The following is a 23,256-nucleotide window of genomic DNA, read 5'->3' on the forward strand; positions in this document are numbered from 1 at the left end:
ACACACACACACAACGAAGACTGCAGTAATACAATATTGCTGATGATTAGTTAAAATTAAATGTTCAGCATGCAACTCTGTGATTAATAGTTGTTTTCTTTCCCCACACTGATGCCGACTCAGTATTCATTTCATCCATTTGAAACTCTCTTGGTTTTTAACTGTGTAGGTTGTTGTGTGACATCATTCCATGCACATGTTACAATAAACTAAAAGTTCATTAGTGTGTTGATACTTTAAATGATTTGGTAATTACTTTAAGTGACTTAGTTGACCTTAACATTAAGGTCACGCTAGGGTGACGTGATGCAAGCACCTCCAGGATGTCACTTTTGCACTCTGGCCAATTGCAGTCCCTTAAATGATGGCAGAATTAAAAACAATTAAACACAGTCACAATCAAGTATTGACATATTCTGTTTAATATCGTGTCATCTCTTAAAATACAGTCTTTTCTGAGGTAGACCATTACAGTTCAAGAACATTATCTTTTTTTTTAAACAGACATCAAAAAAGACATGAAATAAATATTTTCATGTACAATATGTCGCAAAAATGAGGTAGAAATGGTTACAGAAAATGTACAAGAACCAAGAACAAAATTACTGTGATAAGAGATCAAAAGAGCTAACGAAAGCCCATTTGTTGGACAAACTGTTTTGTTTCTGATAACACTGATCAATAAAGGTGTGTAATGTGTATGTTGTGTGATATATCTGAAGTGACACCATACCTCAAAGTGATATTTTATTTCATCTCTGTAATTACACGTGAATAAAGCGCTTTAGCGGTTGCGCTCGGGTCGAAACCTTGTATGGCTGTGTTCTAACGGATGTAATTATTTAGTTTTGCTCTTGTAAATACTTTTCATATTTCTAAAACCCACGGATATAACTTTCACTTTACCAACTTTTTCAATTAAAAAAATAGCTAAAATAGCAGATCTACAAGCTCGCAGTTTGGCTATTTTCACTAGTTTTGCGCAACACAAAGTGGGCGGGGGGGAAAGTAAAAGTAGAAATATGGGGACACAAGGTTTCTGCCCGATAGCAATGATATGAACCTTATCTTATGAGTGGCTGCTTGAGGCTTGGCAGGTGGGGGTTGTCCTGTAATTTGTATTATGTGTTCAGTTTCTTAGACAGTGATCAATATGCACAGCGGGGGTCACTCTGATTGATCTGGCTTTATGGCATGACTGAAGCCACCAGCTGTAGAGGGGAAGGCTGATTGGTGATATAAGGTTGCCGGACATCAATCAAGACCTTGGCCACTCCGGGAGGACTGAGTACGGTGAAGGGGTGTGTGTGTGTGTGTGTGTGTGTGTGTGGGGGGGGGGTGGTTGGGTGTGTTGGGGAGGACGAACGGGCCACATGGCTGCCGGAGCTAGGGGCTGGGGCAATCCAATCTAATGAGACCGACCGGGGGTACACAAAGAGGGAAGAGGAGGGAAAAGGAACATGGGGGAGGCGAGAGGGAAATATTACATCATTCTTTGTGTGTGTACCTCCTCGGGACCATGGTAACAGTCAAATAAGCATGACCTCAGTATACCTGCAGTGGAATGACCACGTTTTTTCCAGCTTGTTAAAATTGGCCGGAAAAAAAAGAGGGTTTTCTCTGGATTGTCGACATGTTGGGTTTGTCTGCAATATATGGACGCATTAGTAGCAATCAGCGTTCTAAATGTATGATTGCATCAGTGGTTCTCAAACCTTCTCGTGTCAAGGACCTCCAAATTGATATGTATTTCTCCCATGTGAGAAGAGTTTATGCCAGGAAATGACCCCCATAAGAGAATATTTGTGTTGCTAAAATGTTTTAAAATGTCAAAATCTCTACAAGCTCATGATGCATTGAGCTTATAGATTGGCTTTTTTTAAATAGCCAAAGCATAAAAGTGGTTTAACGTGGTTAAATTGATTGATACTATATTAAATCATTTCGCTAGGGACCCCCTGGAACCCCCTCAAGGACCCCTGGGGGTCCCTGTCTCACTTTGAGAACTACTGGTTTAGACAACGGCTACAGAAGATACAGCATGTGTCTCTGTTCCATTCTTATGTATTTATTTATTTAACTTTTTTTAAATTATTGTTTTACTTTAAGTGTATCTGAATATTTATTGTGTGTTACCGTGTGTGATTCTGTGTATTTTATTTACATTTTCAAATGACAATTTTGCTGCTGTGAAAATATAAACACATGCATGGCAGTATGTATGTAAACACGTGATAGATACGATGGGGACGTATCAACAGTTTGTCCAACAAAGAAGGGGGAGGGGGATTTTTTTCTGTACTCTACATAACGTTTCATGAAGACATCCATCACTCCACCAAAAATCTACATAAACAATAAAGGATAAAAGAAAAGAAAAAAACATATTTATATATTCATATATAATAAAAACATGGATTTATGGCATCAAATATCCTTTGAAATACCTGAATTACATTCAATGTTACTCTTTGTAGCATTTTCAAGTTTCTCTCCCGAGGTAAAAGCACAGCTGCAGTGGGTCTTACAAGACTGTGTCAGGTCTCTCCTGCCACTCTCGTGCTTCATTTATACTCCATCGTGTGACTGCTGTGTCGAGAGCCTTAATAGCTGCTGTACAAGCTCACAAGGCATGGCCGAAGCGACGCCTCATGAGCTGGTAGGACTGGCTATTTTCAGCATACGACGCCGGCACACAACGAAGTATAAATCATGCTTCCGCCTCACTCGGCATGGCTCTACTAAGACCCTAGGATTACATACATTCTTTATTTCTTATTTCTGAGGTAAAGAAATTCTTCCTGAGCATTTCAAACAAGACTACATACTAAAAAAAATGATAAGTAGTAAGTGAAAGAGAAAGCAGATATACTGTTGGGGAAGCCTGTCGTGTGGGTGGGTAAGGGCTGTAGGCTAATTGGGAGTTCTCAGGAAAACTGCACTCGATGAGGAATGTGAGATAGACAACAAAAAAAACTAAGAAAAACTAAATTGGTGGAGATTATGCACAGTAACACGAAATAATACTGTCATCTTTTGTGTGCATAGTACCGTTTTGTGTGTGAGTATAGTACCATTAGTAGAATATTTAGATAGATAAAGTATTTTAACCAGAAACAGTGTGCAGTACAGTAGAAATACAAAGTGAACCCAGAACAGTTAATTCTTGGGAAGTGGCAAAAAAAAATAACTTTTCAGCCCTGGAAAAGAGGAGACGTTGCGTGCTTTGACAAAGAACACCCTCAAGACCAGATCTAAATGAATGTCATGATAAAATGGGCCGGCGTCTCCCCCGCGATTCCCAATGCGTTTATGACACACTGCCAGTCATTCAGGTGTGAACGGGCCCCTAAAAATCCAGTGCAAACAAAGATTCACAATGCTTTGGTGAGATGCGTTCATAAGGTATTGTGGTTCGGGACAAACAAGGACTCTATTTTCTAGTGAAGGTGTAAAGGAAAGTAGCTACACAGAGTGCAACAGCAACATCAAGGTGTCATATCTACCACTTTTATGAACGTTGCCATGCCCCCTCCGTGGAGACAACAAAGACTCTACTTTGAACTCAACAATCACACCGGACAAGGACATCAGGCAGCTTCAGGGAAGCCGGATGACCCACAACCCACAATGTACAGTAAATGGAGATCCAATGTACGAATACCACCCTCACTGCCTTCACCCTAAAGAAAAACATTCATGCGACAGACAACACAACATAACTCTCCTGCCAAGGTGTTTGCACATTTTAAATCCAAGTGCTTCCTCTGAAGAGAGATCAGGAATTCAAAAATGTTGACAGTGGAAGGAGAAGACAAGGGTGCTGCTCTCAAATGGAAAAGCAGACACTTCCACCGTTTATGAGAATGGATGTGACAATAACGCTCCACAAGAGAGGAGAGCTATAGGACTGGTCAACCTCTACAGATGATGCCAATTGTTCCTGGAATGCTGATCCCGTCAATGAGTCCAGTTTAGAAGGAGCAGATGACCCTTTTTGGGAAGTCCAGGCTTTTGTTGTGAACTCAATTCTTCTCAATTCCCCACCAAGGAGGAAAGAGCAGATTTGTGAGCTTCAGAATGGCCATGCCCAAAGAAAACTATGATGACATGCCCAAAGAAAACTATGATGACGCTTTCACTAACGCTTCCATGTTCGCTAATCAGCAGTTCCCCGCCACCTTATCTTTCATAGAGTCAGACGAAAACTTTCTGTTGCCAGATTTGGAGCCTGTGACCCCGGGGACAGTAAAGACCCCTCAGTGTCACCACATCACTGAAACTATGCTCTGTCAACAGGGTGAATGATGACAAGTTTGTTTATCGACTTCAAAAACGAATCAAGTAAAGTCGGCTAATGTCCTCCTTGATAGATGCTCTGTAAAGGACATCTCCCGATCAGTGAAAGCGAGTCATAATGCAGAATGCCATTCCTTCCCGGTCGGGGAGACGAGACCAGATTCAGCGCCGCTTGAAAGTGGAGAGGAGGACAGAATTTTTCTTGAGCATTTAAATTTTGATGTAAAAAGTGTCCAAAAAAATTAAGATATATTTTTCTCAAATAAAGGTAAATATAATCAGAGAAAAAAAAGTAATTTGTTCTTTGTTTTTTCCAGTACAATGACAACTGAATATACACTAACTTCTATGATTTGGTGAGAAGCTATGAGGATTATGTCTACTATTACTCATGATAGAAGACCTTGTTGCTTTGAAGAATACCGTACAATGCTGGCCCGCTGATTATACATGTATTTGGTCAAACTAATTTTACATTTTGTTGCTCCAAGCCCTTTATAATGATCAGTGACAATAAAGATGGCCAAGATGATGGCCACACGCTACGTCCAACCGGGGAAACTCTCCCCCGTCAGGTGAAAAGTAGCGGCTTGGACTCCTCATGATTAGAAGGAAGCATGAGGTCAGTCCGTTGCTCTCCCCAGGTTGGCAGAGGGAGTGTAGCACCCAGGATTACATTAGATAATTGACACTGGGTGAAAAGAATGGTTGCAAAATCTTGGGAAAAAAAGAAAAAAAAAATGAAGATGGCCAAATCAAACTAGGATACCAGTAGTGGATTGGCAATAAATAGGATCCTGAGAGTAGCAGTCAAAGGGGGGGATTTCCCAAACCCTGATTATCCATAATCTTGGACCACTTCACCTAGCAACAAATAACTGATTGTGTCCTGGACCAAGGCTAATCAGGATTGCTGAAAGCACCCAAATAATGGTCTAGTTTTCCCATTGGCCAAACATTTAACACACTGCCCAACTCAACAAGGCCTATTCATCTTTTCCTCTCTCTCTCTCTCTTTGGGAAAAAATAAAATATTGTTTATATTCATTAGCAAAAGCAAAAACAGCACAAAAAACAGCAAAAGCTGCATAATAGGTAATTACAAAACAACAACAAAACATTCCCAAGGCTTGTCATGTCAAAGCAAAAACAGGGTCATAGGGCAGTCCCAGTACAGTGACCGGCAGCTGTCTTAGTGGCTATACACCTTGCTCCACTCTATACAAGTGTCCAGTTCTTTTGAGGTGGCATGTGGACGCACCTTGCAGAAGGCATCCTCAAAGTCTGTGAAGGCAGGGGGTGTGGAGGGCGTGGCCAGGCCGTGCATGCCCCCTGTAGAGGACGAGGCAGAGGAGAGAGCCTGCTGACTGAGCTGCAGCAGCTCCCACACAGAGAAGCCCTCTGCGCGCTGCAACACGGCGTTCAGCTCCCTTTCGCTCAGGCTCCAGCCCTGGGGTGCCAGCGCCTGCAGCAGCACTTGTCTGCGCATGGCCACGTCTGGCAGGCCAACGTGGTAGCGCTTGGCGAAGCTGCGATGTACGGCGTCCTGCAGCAGGTCAGGCCTGCCCGTCGCGCACACCAGGATGACCAGCCCGGCCTGGGCCTTCTCTAGGGCGGCCAGGAGTGTCTGCCTCAGCCCTTCCTCCTCCATAGCCTCCAGCTGGCTGAGCAGCACCACCGATGGCTGCCGGGCCCCTGCCACTTGCAACAGAGCCCCCAGGATCTGCTCTGCCTCTGCCTTTCCTTTTGAGGCCAGCATGGCCCCACTGAGCCGGTAAAAGGAGGCCCCCAGCTGTGAAGCCAACGAACGAGCCAGTGTGGTCTTACCTCCTCCCCGGGGGCCAAACAGCAGGACGGTTCTGGGTGGCCGAACCGCCGGGCTGGGCCTCAACACGGGCCACAGCAGGTCCTCCTCCAGTGCTGCCTTGACATGGGTGAGTCCAGCCAGCTCTCCCCACCCCAGAGCTGGGCTGCAGTCCAACAGGTCCCCATTGACAAAGTCCAGGAGTCTGGGATCTGGGCTCTTCACGGTCTCCCCGGTCTGGCCACATCGCTTGTGGGCCTGGGAGCGGTGCTGCTGTTGTTGGGAGAATCCCTGCTTCCCTGGTCCATTCTCCCCCGTCAGGCCCGCAGGGGGGCTGTACTCTCCTGCCACCCCGTACTGAGGAGACACCAGGGGTTGAGAGGAGGCCTTGCTGCTTGTGCTGAAACCGTTTCCCCGGCACTCTCCTTTATCATTCACACTGTAGGGCGAGTCTCCCCCAGCCTTCATAGAGTCATAGCCATACTTCCTGTAGCGAGAGACATCCCCTCCCTCATCCTCCTCCAGACCCATCTCAAATGCTTTTCTCTTTAATGTCCCTCCGGATTCGGCGGTGCCAAGGTTGGCTGTCTGGTAGCTGTAACTTCCTCCCACCACCGTGGGTCTTGAGGGCAGGGGAGTCGGGGCTGCCAGGCCAGAGGATAGATAAGCCGCTGTCGGGTGGGTATAGCTAGGGGCAAGGCTGGTTTGGTGGGGGTAGGTGCTGGGGGGGTAGTTGTAGACAGGTGTGGTGGGGCTGTAGCTGGGCACCAGGGTCGGGGTGGGCTGGAGAGTGTGGAGGGAGGCAGGGGGAAGTGCTGCAGGGGGCTGGGGACAGTACCCTGAGGAGAGGTAGGTGCCATTGTAGGTTGGGGGATAGTCGCCGGAGTGTGATCCACTGCAGGAGCTGCTGCCACTGTAGCCAGAGTCTGAGAGGTTACTGTTCACCACCGACACGCTGCTGGCCCCCGGGGGGCCTGCCGACGTGGCCACAATAGCCTTTGGGCCCGAGAGGCTGTCATGGCCCCCGGGTGTCCCCAAGGGATAGGAGCCATCAGTGCTGTGAGTCAGCGGCCAGGGCTCCAGCTCGGTCTTTGGGCCGAAGGGCCCCGGTTCAGGGTAGACGCCCACGGTGGGCGGCCGGTCGTACGGCGAGTCCAGCACGCCGGCGTACTTCTCAGCATAGCGCTTCAGCAGGTTGGAGGCTGTGAGGGCGGAGATGTCGTCATTGGCCCAGGCGTAGCTGTTGGCGCCGCGGCCGCGGCCGGCATAGAGCTCCGACTTGTGGGCCGGAGAGGAGGTGGTCGAGGACACGTCCAGGTGCTGCTCAGGCCACTGGCTGAGAGACTGGGCATGCTCCGGATTCCAGTGCATCTTATAAAGGCCTGGAGAGACACACACACAGGGGAGACAGGTCATTTATTTTATTCATTAATTCATTTATTTTGTTGTTTTTTCCTCCTCCCCCACACTTTTTTATTAAATGCAAAAATTGATTGAAAAAATAAAGTCTCCTAACGCACTGGAAGGACCATATCAGTGACCAGAACCGAGGACAGGTGTTTTCAATTAATCCAACGTGGTTAAAAATTGAATTTGAAGTTACAATGGGTTTGTATAGGAAAGGGACACATGTGATCAAATGAATATCTAAATACTGAATCAAACAACTTAAAAACTGTCTGGGGTGCTCACAAAAGCCTGAGACATTAAAATTACCCCAAAGAGTGAAATTTCCTTAAGTGATTTAGATGCTGTAAATAGCATAAAATGTACAAGGGCTCGTCGCACATGTTTTCACACCAGTGTGTGTTCCTCTGTGGAACTGTGGCGAGTTCACAGTACCGTTAAATGAACCCGTAAGACTCCATTTGGGTCAATTTTCACACCGTCAGATTAAAATGAACAAACGATGATTTTGCGGTGTGACAACATGATCGCATGTCCCATCTCTTCTCACAGCAGTCAGTCAGAAAGAAAGAAAGAAGAAAAGGGGGCTTTCACATGTTTGGAAAAGATTGTGTTTTAGTGTTACCGTCATGCCTGGTAGCAGAAGGAGCTAGAATTACCCAATGAGGGGGAGGGAGGGAGGGAGAAGGAAAGAAAGAGAGAGAGAGAGAGAGAGAGATGGAAGATTGCGTGTGTTGTCTTGTATTTTCCCAGCTTGTGTTGGAGAGCAGTGATAAGGCCCCACTATCCCCTGCACTGCTAGCATCTGCAGGTCTCCCAGAGGACCTATTGTTATCTCTCCGTGCATGTTGCTCTGAATGCCTGACCCCCCCCCAACCACCACCCACCCGCCCACCGCACACCAGAGCTCCAAAAAGGCCCAGCTCCCCCTGTCCGGCTGGACAGAGGGAGGGCGGGACAGGGGGGGAAGTGGCGGTGAGGGGAAGTGTGTGTGTGTGTGTGTGTGTGTGTGTGTGTGTGTGTGTGTGTGGACAGTGGTGTGGAGAGAGTGGAAAGAGAAAGGGGGTGGGGTTGGGATGGGAATTGCAGCATAGTGTGCTATTCATCAGCATGGTCTCCCATGGAACATTGGGAGAGTGGAATGCCTGTTCCCCTGGCTGACTCCACCACTGGCTGAGGTCTGATTGATCATGGCCGGTCCACACGGAGCGTGCGCACGCACACGCACACGCACACACACACACACACACACACACACACACACACACACACACACACACACACACACACACACACACACACACCAAAACTAAGTACAGAAAAGAGTGGAAATTTGAATTGATTAATCATATTTTTCATTCCAGCCATAACCATAAAGAGGTTGTTTCTTCTCCAGTGAAGCTTTCAACAGAAATATTCTGAATCCATATTGTGTGACGCCGTTATACATTAGATTAATATAGGTTAGACGACTGTACTAAAAAAAAGGCAACAAATTCACACTATTCGAGACTTCGAGTGGGCGCTTACATGTATATATACATGATAGTATATATACATGATACGATTTTAACATGTAAATCAATATACATACAAATCACTACGCATTCAATCAAATGATGATGACTACAGAATCAGCCATTTCATGAAGTCTAGGGCCACCGCTTGCTGGGGCTTTAGCTTGACATTCCAAGCATAACTTGGCATTATTGAACTGTCACAGTGTAGCCTGAGGTGAGCAGTACTCCAGGCAGAAATAGAGAGGTAAAAGGAATAAAGCAAAAGCCGTCATTACTGGTCTGCCTGCCTTGCCTTCGGTGAATGCCTGATGATTCATTATTCATAGCTCTGTCTGTTTGTGCGCCGCTTCCGTTATTGCCATTTAAATCAAATCTAGATAACAACTACCACCGATTCGGCTCTGCTTTCACTCGCACTGTGGGCCGTAGCTCTATCCTAAACTTTGTCCTCTTTCTTTACAAACCTCCCCATGTGTGTTTTCAGATTACGCCTGTTATTTATTCTGTCAGATGAGACTCAGCAGACCAGATGGCCATTGGATTATCATGTCCTTCATATTCAAATCCACTGCCTTAAGTTCCCAGTGGCCAAACCAGTTCAAGTAGATCTCTAAGCTCTGGCTAACCCACACACAAACCCACCACAACGGGGAATAAAACAACATTCTTCTAGGACTCTGCTCACTTGTTTTCTTTTTTAAATATATATCTACATTTTTTATGAACACACTGAAGACATTGGCTTCTTCTCCACACCCAGCTGACCACATATTTTTGTGGTTTGACTCGCGGGTCATTGTCCAGGCTGCAGAAACCGTATATGTCCTGCAGGCCCTTCCCATCTGCAGTCCAACCAGTTTCTGAGCGAGCCCAATAATGGGGCCTGTGTGTGACAGAGATGGATGGGAGCCCAGGGGAGCTCATAAAACCGGCAGCGGGGAGGGAGGGATGGAGGGAGGGAGGGGCGGGGATAGAGTGGACAGCAGGCACTCCCGTTCCGTCCTCTCTAAGCGGACTGGGGCGGACATTAGAGGGCTCTGCGAGGCGGGCTAACTGCTGTCCACTTCATCATCGGAGTATAGCAGCAATACAGAACGGTCCACTACCCCGAACGAATCCCCAAATCACAGCAGTGGCCAGCTGCCAAAATCTAAAGGACCACGTCACCGTTTTCCTGCTCAAAATCAGGGAGAGAGAAATCAAGTCATTTCCTCTGAACACAATAGTATTTTACTATAGTCTTTCAAAGCATTTGCCTTGTTTTCAGAACCCTGCACTACGTCATCACTGTTGGATGGAATACTTATATATATATATTATTTTTTATGATTTGTCATAGTACGTAAATAGTACGTTTTGGACATGCATGGTGTTCCACCCGACGGTGACGTTATCTATGTGTTTGTGTGAACAAACAAATGCAAACAAACACAGTAAAAAACACACATACTGTGTGCACATACCAGGTTTGCACAGCAGTTGAGCTCTTTTCCTGTAATTAGATCTCTGCAGGATTGCGGTTTGTAGAGCATCAGTGCTCCACAATAAATTGAGCAAGCTCTAATCTACACCACCGCTTAGATGCCATGCAGATTAATTTACTTGAGGCACAGTAAGAGAGCTAAGATTAGAATCAGACAATCCGGAAAAAAGTGTCCGTACTGCGAGTAGTGTTGTAACAATAAGCTTAAACTGTGATTATGATTCAATACTAATATTTGGCTATACTACACGACTGTAATATACACTATAATGTTGTGAATTACTGTATTATATAATACTGTCACAAGATTAAGTACATTAAGTAAAAATATCGAAACCGTGTGTTGGGCAAGATTAAAGAAAGACTACTTTGTTAACATGAGAAATTGATAAACGGATGTTTCTTCTGTACAGAGCTATGATAGTGATTTATGTGTTTTGCTGTCCAGTTGTGTGTAACCATATTATAGCTTTAAGTCACATTGCAGTAACTGTTTCAGTTCCGTAAGGAAACATTTCCCTCACAGTATTTAGCACACTGAGTACAGTAGCTTTCAGACATTGCAGACAACTATCAACCAAACCACATTCATAACAACAAAGGATTATTATGGTTAAAAGCTCACATTTAATAAAAAATGGTCCAGGACAGACGCACATTATGAAATGGATTCTATCCTCAGTTCAGACAATTATTTTGGAAGCTTTTTATTCTTCATTATGAGGAGAGCTCTGCATTGTGATCCAATGGCTGAGAGTATTTAATGATGTCATATTTCAGCGGTATTGTTGAACGAGCAGTGAGTGCAACACAAATTGTCTGTGATCATCAACTTTCTATATGCAAAGATGTGAGGAGGATGGTGTGCAACATCAACCACCAAATACAGACCGTGGCAGTCTGCAGGGCCGTTGATAAGAAAACGACTGTGTGTGTGCACATGAGATTTTCTTATTTGCGCGTATGTGTGCGAGTTCCCTTGGCCCCACGGGAGACAGATGTTCCGCTACTGACCGCCTTACTGTCTGTGAGGCCATTGTAGTGCATGGCCGTCCAGCAGACGTGTGCGGCTCGGACAATCGCGTTGGCCCTGAGACAAAGCCTGAAGGATCCTATTGTCAGGAGCCTGCCTAATTATGGAAATCTTATTAATCTATTCAGGAGCGGTCCACTGACAGCTTTTGTGCTGGCCTGGGATTTATTGAGGGATCTGTGCGAGCTGCATCCTATTGTAGGAAAGCGTGATGGAGACAGTGGCTCTCCTCGACAGAAATAGGCTTTGCTTTCGGGAGGCCCCGCAGGGGGGAGTGTGTTAACGTCTGTTGGCCAGTTTTGGCGATCAGCTGGTCAGGATATTTCTCACTTCCGAAAGTTGCCCAGTCAACTTGGGTTGACTGCGTGAAACTGCAGCAGCTTCGGACCCACGCACATGAGAGCCCCGTTATACTGTGTTGCGCACCAGGGTCGGCCGCCGAAAATAGCTGATGTACAAACTCACAATGTGCCGCAGTTGGACTGTGAGCTTGTACTTCGACTATTTTCGGCATTTAACTAAGTATTAAATCACCCTGAAGAGCCGGCCGTTCTATGGGTCGTGTGCTGTGGTTTTCATGTGAGGGGTAGCACTGGGTGAGCTGAAATGTGAGCTTGGCAGGAAGCCAAGGAGCCTGGAGTACTCCGGTGCTGTTTCACAATTCCCCTGGGAATCCTCTCCCCTTCTCCCTTCCTGGCACTTTTGTTTTCCCTGCCCTGAGGAACAAAAACGGACATGGATGCAACAAGCCTACTGGGATGCTGCGCTGTTAAATTGTGCCGATTGTGGAGAGGTCGCTTGTAAACAAAAGCGCCGGCGTGGATCAATCCAATCAGGGCTCTATTCAGGGTGGCGCACTACTCCACCGTCTACCGACCACAGTAAACCATTTCCAGCTTCCATTCCTGTCATCCATCTCTAGGTCCAGCGCCACACTATAGATTTATTAATGTTAGTATATTTATGGCTGTATTCTTATGAAACACTTGGAACCAAAAGCGCATCAAAGGGGTTGATGTGATGTGTAAGAGGCTCGATTAGCTGACCTACTTCACACTTTGATGCGCTCATCACCTTTCTAAAATTGCACTGCACAGCTCTTAAAACAGAGCTGTAATTGATTGCAAAAATTAACAGCTCATGACAGGAATGTGTATTTGGCTTTCTACAACAACGATTATTACCAAGAAACTCATTACTTCTATTCTAAGGAAGATTATGTACTAGGTGTGCTTTTGTGCTCTCTGGTATTACGATTAACTGCCCCCCCCCCAAAAAAAACAATGTTACTCCTACAGAGAGGACAACTAAAAACAGAAAAAATGTAGGTCTACTGCTTGCATCATTACCCTGTTTTGACATGAAACGATGACCAAGAATTAAAAAAAAAAATACCATGAACGCTTGAATTTAACCTCCACAAAACAGGTTTAGCTGTATTTGGGGCAAGAAATAATGGGAGAAAATATATTTTGGTCAATGTTATCAATCAATGAATACAAATATATGTTGAGAATATCTCTCCAATGTCAAAAATACATTAGAATATAAAAACTGTTTTGGAATAGACATGAAAAGTATAAATGCTTTTAAGGATGCTGCTCGAGGTGGGTGTAGCTGGTATGACATGAAACATTTCAGCCATGTTAAAACTCTCCTTGATGGAAGGAATGCAGCCCAGTCATGATACAAAACACACAGGCATACACAAGGGATAATGCCAGAAGGAAAAAAGATAGAAGGGAAGATTGTGACAAGACACTCGTGTTGATAAGCCACAAGCTGACAACTCAAAGAAAGCTCAACAACTATTTTAGAAAAGAGCATAGCAACATGTATCTCTCTAGACTAAGATTTTGTTATCAAAGGGGGATCTCTTGATTTGTCTTTGAGTCCCGAAGCCCCTTAAGTCCTCTGTTCTACAGTCCGCTATGATTTATGGCACTAATATAAAACAGGGCATTCTCACTAGGATGTGGTCATCCTACCGCTGCACACTACCTGGGCTGTCATAAAAACACCAATCTAAGAGGCAGACCACATTTCACAGCGTGGCAGGATGAGACATGGAGCAAGATTGTCTGCAGTGTCTCGAGCCTAATTTATGCTCTGTCGCACGACGGTGTCGCGCACTGAAAACAGCAGAACTCTAGACCTACAAGCTCACAATGCGTCACATTACAGACACATTATTGTGAGCTTGTTGGTGGATCTATTTTCGGCGCGACCCGATCATGCGACAAAAGTATGAATCAGGGCTTCACTCTTCTGGAGCCTCTCTCTTGCTATATTCATTGGAAATAAACATCCATACAGCTCCTTTTATAGGATATAAAGACATGCTTTAAATTCCTGTATAGAGCGGAATAAATGTTGCGATTGTGCATTAGCAAATGTTTTGTTCGGCTAATTACATAATGGCATGTTTTGTGAGATAAGCTATTATCCCACCCGCACATGTTGAGGGCCTGTATATCCCCTTCTATGGGGTGGGGTAGGGTAAGGCCAGAAAGCTGTTAAGCCAAGTGTGAGGTCATTTCATAAGACCCTTCCCAAATGTCCATTAGCTGGGGGGATGAAGCCAACGCCGGACAACAGGCATCATAATTTATCTGCCATGCATAATTGGGCATTGCTGGGGAAAATTATTATAAATCTATGCATTAGTCACAGGGCTGCTATCAATCAAAAGAAACACAATCCCCCCCCCCACCCCCACTCACACTCTGTCCCCCACTCTGGGTCATCTGCTCCGTCTTTCATGGCCCTAAAAAGATGTAATAACAGAAGAGTGCAGGAGCCCTGTTGGAGAGTTTTCACACCTGCTGCCCAGAGCACCAGCAGACACCGTTCTTTTCAAACAGACCTTACTCCCTGGAGGAAGGAGTAGCCTATCTCCTGCAATGGCACTGAGGGATGTCTGCCCCCCTCCCGCTCTCTCTGTCTCTATCTGTCTCTATCTGTCTCTGTCTCTTACTTTCTTTGAGCTCTGTACTTCTGTTTTGTTTTGTTTCGTTGTGTTCTCATTTGTGTTGATATATTTGTGTTGATATAGTTTTGTTTTGCCAAAACTGCACGGCTGATAAGGCTCTATCGAAATGGACACGACTTGATGACAATGTGCTGAAAATACATTGATGTGTGTAATGCAGAAATACTGTGCGAGCAAGTGGAATAATAACGTCTCATTGTCCTCTCCCGTTAAAATACACAGTTCATAAAATTACCCATTAAAAACCCATTAAACACTGAAAACAAAGTTTATTGGCCAAAATTAAACTCTAATGGGAAAGCCATCAATATATTACAGTCTAATGAATATTCAGTGCTTCGTTAAAAGTTGTTGTTTTGCAGATGGGGGCAGAGGGAATCAGTAGCCAAACTACTTGGTGGCATTTGTTAAACATTGATTAATTGACAAACGTGTTTGGAATTGCTAATGATAGCCCAGTTAAAAAAAAGGAAGGAAAAAAGAAAGCCCCATCTTGGAGATGTCACTCTCCTCTCTGGAGTCTCTGCACTCTCTAAAAACAGAAACTCTCCGGAATAAATTGCTAGATGCATCACTTCATGCTTGTAATTTTAGAAATAACTCCCCCACCCCTTCATGCCGACTTAACGCACATCCACAAATGGCAGGAGTCCGTCCACCCCCACCTCCCCTTAAAGAAAAACAGGGTCCCTATTTTCTGTGGCTGCAGGCTGGCTTTAGGTCATTGTGTCCACTAATATATCAAAGAACAGCTGTCCTAAGGCTCTGTGATGACCAATCACCCGCTCCATCTGTCTCACTCACCCCATCTCTGCTCTATATCTCCCCCTCCTCAGCTTCATCCCTTCTTTTTCCTGTTCATCTCCTTCCCCGCCTCCCTCAGAGTCTTCCATTCCCAGTGAGCATTCCCTGCTTTCCGTTCAAATCCCATGGCCCCTCTTGCTCTTGTGTCTTACACTCTGCTCCTCTGAGCACATGGACAGCTCTGGGATTTGTAGCTTTCCGTTATGCCTGATTTGTACTTGGCTGCGTGCCATGTAGGCTACAGAGAAAGAAGCTGATCTACAAGCTCACGACGCGTCGCAGCACGGCACGCTGTGAGCATTGTAGATTTGCAATGTTCTATATGCACACGTCCATTGCGCAACTCAGTATAAATCAGCCTTTAGTACGCACACATACATATGCACACATACGTTAGAGTAGACAAAGCTCAATACATTCTATTTGCACAGTTCCTTTTGTAGCCGTGTGTTTTATGAGCGCCCTTGCGTTACAAACGGCTAATGACATAACGATTAAGGCGCGTTATTTCTCAAGTGTGGTCATTTACTAATTAGCTGTGCCGCGGCGAACGGTGTGGATCATTGTTGGGCTCTGAATTCTGCTGGCTCAGGAATCCAGTGGAGGGTTGCTATCCAAATGAATCCAGTGGAGGGTTGCTATCCAAATGAGCTTCGCCACCCTGCTTCTTAATTGGGCCCTTAACGGGGGGCCCAGGTTTCCTTAATGAGCTGATGAACCCGTGGAGAGAGAGTGATGGGTCTTACAGGTCTCTAGGTCCCTAACCTCCATCTATGTGGACACACTCGCGTGCAAACACACACACACAGAAACACACCCGCGTGCGCACACACTCGCTTTGTCTTACACACAGCAAAATTGTCAGTGCTAATTTAACATTGCAATTGTAAAAATGTACCCTAAATTGGAAAATGTAAACAGTCCAAGAGTTGAATTACGACTCAGGATTTTGCAGTGTATGTGAAGACAGGCGTGCGCACAGCCGTGCGCACACACACACGCGCACACACACACACACACACACACACACACACACACACACACACACACACACACACACACACACACACACACACACACACACACACACACACACACACACACACACACACACACACACACACACACACACACACACACACAGGGGGCTAATTAGAGCCCATTCACAGTCTCCACTAATGATCCGGGCTCTTATTCACACACACACTTCAGCGGTCTCTGTGTTTACTCAAGGGCCTCACAGACCCCTCCATTGCACCGCTAACACCACTCTGCCTGCTGTAGAGAGAATAGACGCTGGGGCGGCCCTCCAACCTGCCCCTTCAGTGGGTCTCACCATGAGACCCACTCTTACACATTCTGTGTTCTGAGAACGGACCCATGACTTAGTCAACTCATTCAGAGACAGAAAGCGAGAGAGAGAAAGAGAACGAAAGAGAGAGAGAGAGAAAGAGAGACACACATGCACAGACACGCGCGCACACACACACACACACACACACACACACACACACACACACACACACATAGAGAGAGAGAAACTGAAAGAGAGAGTGAAAGAGAAGAGAAGAGAGGGGTCACTCAGAGGAGAGCTATAAAAAACTGCCAGATCTGGGCTGTGGAGATGCTGTGTGTGTGTGTGCGCGTGAGTGTGTGTGTACGTGTGTGTGTGTGTGTGTGTGTGTGTGTGTGTGTGTGTGTGTGTGTGTGTGTTGCTTTTAAAAGAAAAGGTATGGCTCCACCAGCAGGGGCCCCACCAGCAACAAGAGTTAGGGCCCTCCTGGGTTGGCGGCCTGGGACTGATTTAAGAGTGCGTTTGAAGTGCAGATTACAGATTCTTTGCACCAAATCCCTCCAGGAGTATCCATGGCCCCTGGAATCTCTCTCAGGTTACTCCTCAGGTTTGGCCCTAGCCGCTCACCCCAGCTTGAAGTCCCGTGGACAGGCCAGAGACCGGGAGTATGGCCGGACACGTCCAGGAGGAAAACAACACGAACACACAAGACGCATTGTCTGAATGGGAAATCTAAGATAGTGCAGGACTTGCTCTAAAGAAAGAGTTACCGCGTGTGTGTCTCTGTGTGTGCGTAAATGTGCACGTGGGTGTGTTTGTGGGTGTGTGTGCCGATGCGTCCGCACGCGAGTGTGCATGAGAACGCCATCTACATGCACGGGCCACAATGCCTATACTAAAAGCAACGTTAAGACGGCCAGGAATGCTCCGCATTCCCGCATGGAGGATTCCAACAGGGAGGTGAGACTATTCGCATGTCCTGCACATATGCTAAGTCTGTCTTCGTTAGATTTGAGTCATGGCTGCCAACTGCAAAGGAGAGACAGCGGGCGAGCGAGTGTCGCCGGGGAGAACAGGGGTGTGTTTGTGTGTCACTGGCCTGAGAGTAAATAGCTTGAGCACCTAACACTGCCATGTCCGTTCCCTACGATCCCTCTGTCCACATATACTACACCACGCAAAAACACTGGCAGCCTGTTCATCCCTCTGTCCACATACACTACACCACGCTATACACTGGCAGCCTGTTCCGACACTTTCCCCAACACTGCTGTGGGACTACAGAACAGAGCCACACTATACACAGGAAAACATCAAGCATATAGGCCACAGCAGAAGAAAACCAGCATTGTGCGTGCTAACCAAGGGAGTAAATCAAAGACAAAAGGCTAAGCGGAAAAAAGAAAAAGAAGTGTCCTGCGCATGGACAGAGCAGCAGTGTGCGGAGCTCTGAAGGCATGCTAAGTATTCCTCCAGTAGTTTGCGACATTCTTGGATGTGCAATGCATGTCCACTCCAGATGTATGGGGAGTGAGTGGTCAGCCAGTTTGGACTAGCAGGGTGCAGGGAACAGATGGAACAGATGAAAAACACGCCATGGTGGGAAGCAGCGCAAGAACGCATGCATGTTGCATTTTTAACAATACCAACATCACCGGGGACATCATTTTACACTTGACTGAGATGTATGGCTGCATTACAGCGTCAGGCATACGGTGTTGTATTAGCAATAATGTGGCCATCAATAAAACATGCATTAACTTGCCCTTGATCGAGGAGGGTGCCTGACTTACTGTACCGTCGTACTTATAAATGATCTGTAACTTCTGCCAAAAATATGTGATTGACTAATCAGTAATCACATACAACACTTTCTGTTGTTGTTGCTATGAGACAAACAAAATATCTTCACGAAAGAGCTTTGCCAATAATGTATCCAAGAACGACTTCTGAGAAAACATACTCTATAAAATAACACATGAGGTCAACAACAGTGCTTAGTGAACTGGCAACGATCCCAAATTCCAACCGTCTTGTGAAACTATAATATTGACTGATTCAAGGACTCACAAACAAAGTTTCATGGTTCTAGAAAACCTAAAACATCTGGTCATGCCTCTGGTCATGGCTGCTTTGTCCAGTTTGAATTCTCACTCCCACACACACACACACGCACACACACACACACACACACACACACACACACACACACACACACACACACACACACACACACACAACATGCATATAATTTATATACTGCCCCCGCAATACATTTGAGGATAATAAGGGACACAAAAAGCACATCCTCAGATTTATAGCGTCCATTATTAAAGTAATACTTTTTAAATTGACCGTTCTGTTTGATTTCTCCCTCTTTTCTTGTAACTGTCATGCCAATAATGCTCCTTTTGAGAAGGAGTTAAAGAGACGGGGGGGATAAAGAGAGCGCTCTTGAGGCAGAGGCAGCGCGGAGGCAGACCCATGCTGGCTGGGAAACAATGGCGTGTTGGGAGAGTCCCAGCACTCACTGGGCTCAATGCATCCTTGTAACAGAGAGGGAGGGGAGGGGACCTCAAACTGGACACGTCAGTTATTAGGTTGGTGTTGAAGGAAGACGGAGAGAGAGAGAGAGAGAGAAGAAGGGAGGCAAAGGAGGAGGGGGAGGAAGGGGGAAGGAAGAGGATGGAGGCGGTGTGCGTGGTGGACGGACTTGTGTTGTTGGTGACAGTGGTTGGAAAAAGTACTCGCGTGTTTTACTTCGCACTGCAATCTAGGAATACTCTGTTGCGAGTAAAAGTCTGGAATTCTAAATGTATACTTGCGTAACAGTATTGGCATCAAAAGTGGTCAAAGTAAGAAAGTACATTAAGCAGCATGTCCCATTTTAACAAGTTTTCAAACGTATAAAATCTTAGGAAATAACAGATCTACAAGCTCACGATCAATCGGTGTCGCAACGCATTTATTGTAGCTTGTAGATCGGCTATAATCGAAATCTACAAAGTAATTAGTATCTAAAGTTTTCAAATAAATGTAGTGGAGTAAAAGTACAATATATGGATCTGAGATGTCGAGTAGAAGTAAATAGTATTGGAAATTGGAATGAATCAAGTAAAGTACAAATACCTCAGAATTTTACTTAAATACAGTACTTAAGTAAATGCACTTTAGTTTACACCACTGGTTGGTGACATGAGACTGTCAGAAGCCCAGGGATTGTGCTGCTTAAGCCATCAGCCCTGCAACCTTCCTGTCTCCCCCCCCTCCTCCCTCTCTCTCTCTCCCTCCCCTCTTCCTCCCCTCTATCCATCTCTTCCGCCTAGTGATGAAACACTCAGACAAGGCCAGAGTCTACGGCCTTTAGTGATGAAACACTCAGACAAGGCCAGAGTCTACGGCCTTTAGTGAAGAAAACCAGCATGTCGGGTTGACATATACAAACCCCTTTGCACAGCAAAGAAAGACAAGTAGAAAGATGCATGGACACACAGTAAAAAAATACTAATTATATATATATATATATATATATATATATATATATACACACACACACACACACACACACACACACACACACACACACACACACACACACACACACACACACACACACACACACATTTTAATGGGTGGCCATGCATTTCTCTACTTTTCTTTCTGTTTTGTTTGTGCAAACTAATAGTGCAAAGTGTTCATTCCCAACTTTGGGAGTAAAGTCATTGATTTTGCCAAAGTCCAAAACCAAGTGGAGTGGTGCTCTCGGTGACAGTGACACGTGGCCAGAGGGTGCAGTGTACTCACTATAGGGGACAATAGGACTCAGCATTCTGTGGAGCTGGTCTCAGTTAGGGGGAGTGCTGTTCCGTGATAGCCAGCTAAGGTTAGCGTCTGTCCGGCTGTAGTCCATCACTGGCATGTGCCCCCACAGGCACCACAATAGTCAGCCCTGGGGTGGGGGAGAGAGAGAGAGAGAGAGAGAGAGAGAGAGAGAGAGAGAGAGAAGAGAACCAGTTACAGGCTGCTGCACAATGTCTGGACAAACATTCACATGTCAACTAACCCTTTCACACATGCTCACACAGCAACACAGACCTAAACACACACATGCACGCACATAACACACGCACACACACAACACAAACGCACACACATGCACGCACATACACACACACACACACACACACACACACACACACACACACACACACACACACACACACACACACACACACACACAAGAATTCACCCAAAGGGTATGATAGAATTACTGACCAGCCCGGGAAGCCTATCAGCGTAACAAAAACAGGGTGATCAGCGCATGCAACTATGCACGCACGCACACATGCGCGCGCACACACGCGCACACCCACAGAATGTCCCAAATTGAAGCACACACACAGGGGTATTCATTAGAGACAGGCATTAAGCTGATTGTGAAGCAGCAGCGTCCGGGCTCTAAAGAGGGCTTTCTAAATCTGCCTCACAAAAAAGCCCATGCATACCATGGCTCTGTGCACTGGGGCAATAAAGGCTGCATTCTTAGGACACCCAACACTGTTTAGAGCCACATGAGCAAAATGATGAGGGAAAAGTAATGTTTCCAATAATGATCAAGTTACACGTTGCGGGGTGTTTGATATTTCAACAGAACTCGCCGTGTTTGTAAAGGAAAGCACTCTCTGTTGAATGTCTAGGTGGATATATCTCTAACAACTTTTCCCCCCCAGTTTTTTTTAAATTAGGTTTTATTTATTTATTTTTTATTACATATACATTTCCTTCAACTATCAAATAGGGGGGGGGGGGAAACACAGGTCATTAAAACTGTAGCAAGCATTGTGCAGTAAATATACAATAATACAAGCACACGGACCATGGGACAGATTAAATCCAATTTTAATCCTTTCCATTGTATTATTCTAATATGAGGAAGCCTCTGTAGAGAAACCCCAGAACAATAAGACTGTTTCAATATATAATGCATTTTTAATATCAGTCAATGTTTCACAATACTGCAGATGTCAAAATGTAATTGTTTCTGTTTGCTCCAGGCTGGTGGAGGTGGATCAGATTCCCTGACAATAATAAAGCAAATGCTGGAAGGAATGGCCTTTCAATTAAAAAAAAATGTATACATTATTTTCAGCAATAACACTTCATCTCTTTCAGATGATATCCATTTAAATTAATAGATTATACCACATACCGGTAATAAACAATAACTCCAACAAATAGCTTAAATTATGAGCCTCTTAAAGAAATCTACCAATTTAATGCAAGAATAAAATGTTCATCCACAAACATTGTAATTAGTTGTATAGCTTCTGCACAAGTTAGTAACTATAGCCTGAGCCTCTAATATAACTTATTTCATAATAAGCATACAAAAGTAAACAAGTGACTGTCAGCCTATTTAGACCCATTCATGTGCCATTCACATGGAAGAGAAATTATGCAATGACCACATTGCTGGCTGGCGGCCCCTGGACGCCAACAGGCTTCACATACTACTACACAACCCGCTCTAAAAGCTGTCTTTAACGTGTGACAGTCCTCGCAAGTTTGAACACTCAGAACAGAATAGCCGTGGTGACAGAGGAAAGCATCCTAAAAACCAAACCAAGTATGGCTCTCCTTCCCAGGCAAGTGGGATATCCTTCTGAGAGAAGAGTTCTTATAGTTTGAAAGTAATCTCAGCATGCTGACTGCTTAGACCAGGGTATATAGCAGAAGAAGGGAGCAACCACGGCAGTCCAACTTCAGCCAGTGAGACAAGTCAAACAGCTGCAGGCCATGACAGTACATCAACATAAACATGGCAAGAAAACCTTACCTATTCATGCCTGCGTGTCCCCCATCAGATCTAAGAATGCGAGGATAATCCCTGGAGTGGACCAGACCCGTGTGCGCACTGCTATGCTTTTTTCCACATATGGGACACAACTCCGCTTACTCACTCACTCTATCCCTCCCCTCCCTCTTTCCTTCTCTCTCTTGCTCTGCTCTCCCTGCCAGTGACAACAGAGCACACACACACAATTCCCCTCCCCCATAGCTCACATCCCCTCCCCCTTCCCCCCTCCTCTCTTTATGTTAAAAGTATTTAAGCAGGGAGAGAGGGAGAGAGAGAGAATGAGGGGAGGGCGGGGTGTGTGTGTGTGTGTGTGTGTGTGTGTGTGTGTGTGTGTGTGTGTGTGTGTGTGTGGATGGGGGTGACCAATCATGCTCTGAAAGAGAGAGGGCTTGCATTCTATAGCTTGGATGCAGAGAGAGAGAGAGAGAGAGAGAGAGAGAGAGAGAGAGAGAGAGAGAGAGACGAGAGTAAGAATGAAAGAAAGAGGGATAGAGGTTGAGAGAGAGATTAAGATTGACAGAGAGAGACATTGAGAGAGTTAGGGACTGAGAGAGAGACAGGGAGAGAAACAGAGTTAGGCTACTGTTTGGAGGGAAATGACCAAGCTTGAGGAGAATCAGGAAGGGAAGAAGGGCAGAAGGAGGGCCAAGTGGTCAACGAGGAGGAAAAACCTTTATATTGTACAACCACCTAAGGTCCTTGCTTATTTGACACGCTATTGGAAAACCGTCATAAAAACCTGCTAAAAATGTGAAAAAACCCC

The 23,256-nt window shown here is 45.4% G+C and overlaps 1 protein-coding gene across 2 annotated transcripts; it reads right to left on the minus strand.

Moving 5' to 3' along the window:
- Positions 1-404: 404 nt before the first annotated feature.
- fignl2 (fidgetin like 2) lies at positions 405-22,588 on the minus strand. Of its 2 annotated transcripts, XM_080763250.1 has the most exons (3): positions 22,473-22,588; positions 20,441-20,585; positions 405-7,485 (listed from the first exon to the last, which is right to left on the minus strand). In XM_080763250.1, the coding sequence occupies exons 2-3, from the start codon at positions 20,463-20,465 to the stop codon at positions 5,492-5,494; spliced, it is 2,019 nt and encodes a 672-aa protein (XP_080619376.1). In that variant the 5' UTR covers positions 20,466-20,585; positions 22,473-22,588; the 3' UTR covers positions 405-5,491. The 2 variants fall into 2 exon arrangements, with proteins under 2 accessions (XP_080619376.1, XP_080619377.1); XM_080763251.1 differs by lacking the exon at positions 20,441-20,585 and having other exon boundaries at positions 22,473-22,585.
- Between the last annotated feature and the right edge of the window lie 668 nt (positions 22,589-23,256).

Source organism: Protomyctophum bolini (assembly GCF_963924005.1).
Source record: "Protomyctophum bolini genome assembly, chromosome: 5".
In the NCBI taxonomy this organism is placed as follows: domain Eukaryota; kingdom Metazoa; phylum Chordata; class Actinopteri; order Myctophiformes; family Myctophidae; genus Protomyctophum; species Protomyctophum bolini.

Bases quoted from the DNA above. Each gene is read 5' to 3' on its own strand.
- fignl2 (XM_080763250.1), bottom strand. From the start codon at position 20,465: ATGCTGAGTCCTATTGTCCCCTATA. The intron at 7,486-20,440 runs GTGAGTACACTG...GTGTCTCTCCAG, and splicing joins GAGTCCTATTGTCCCCTATA to GCCTTTATAAGATGCACTGG.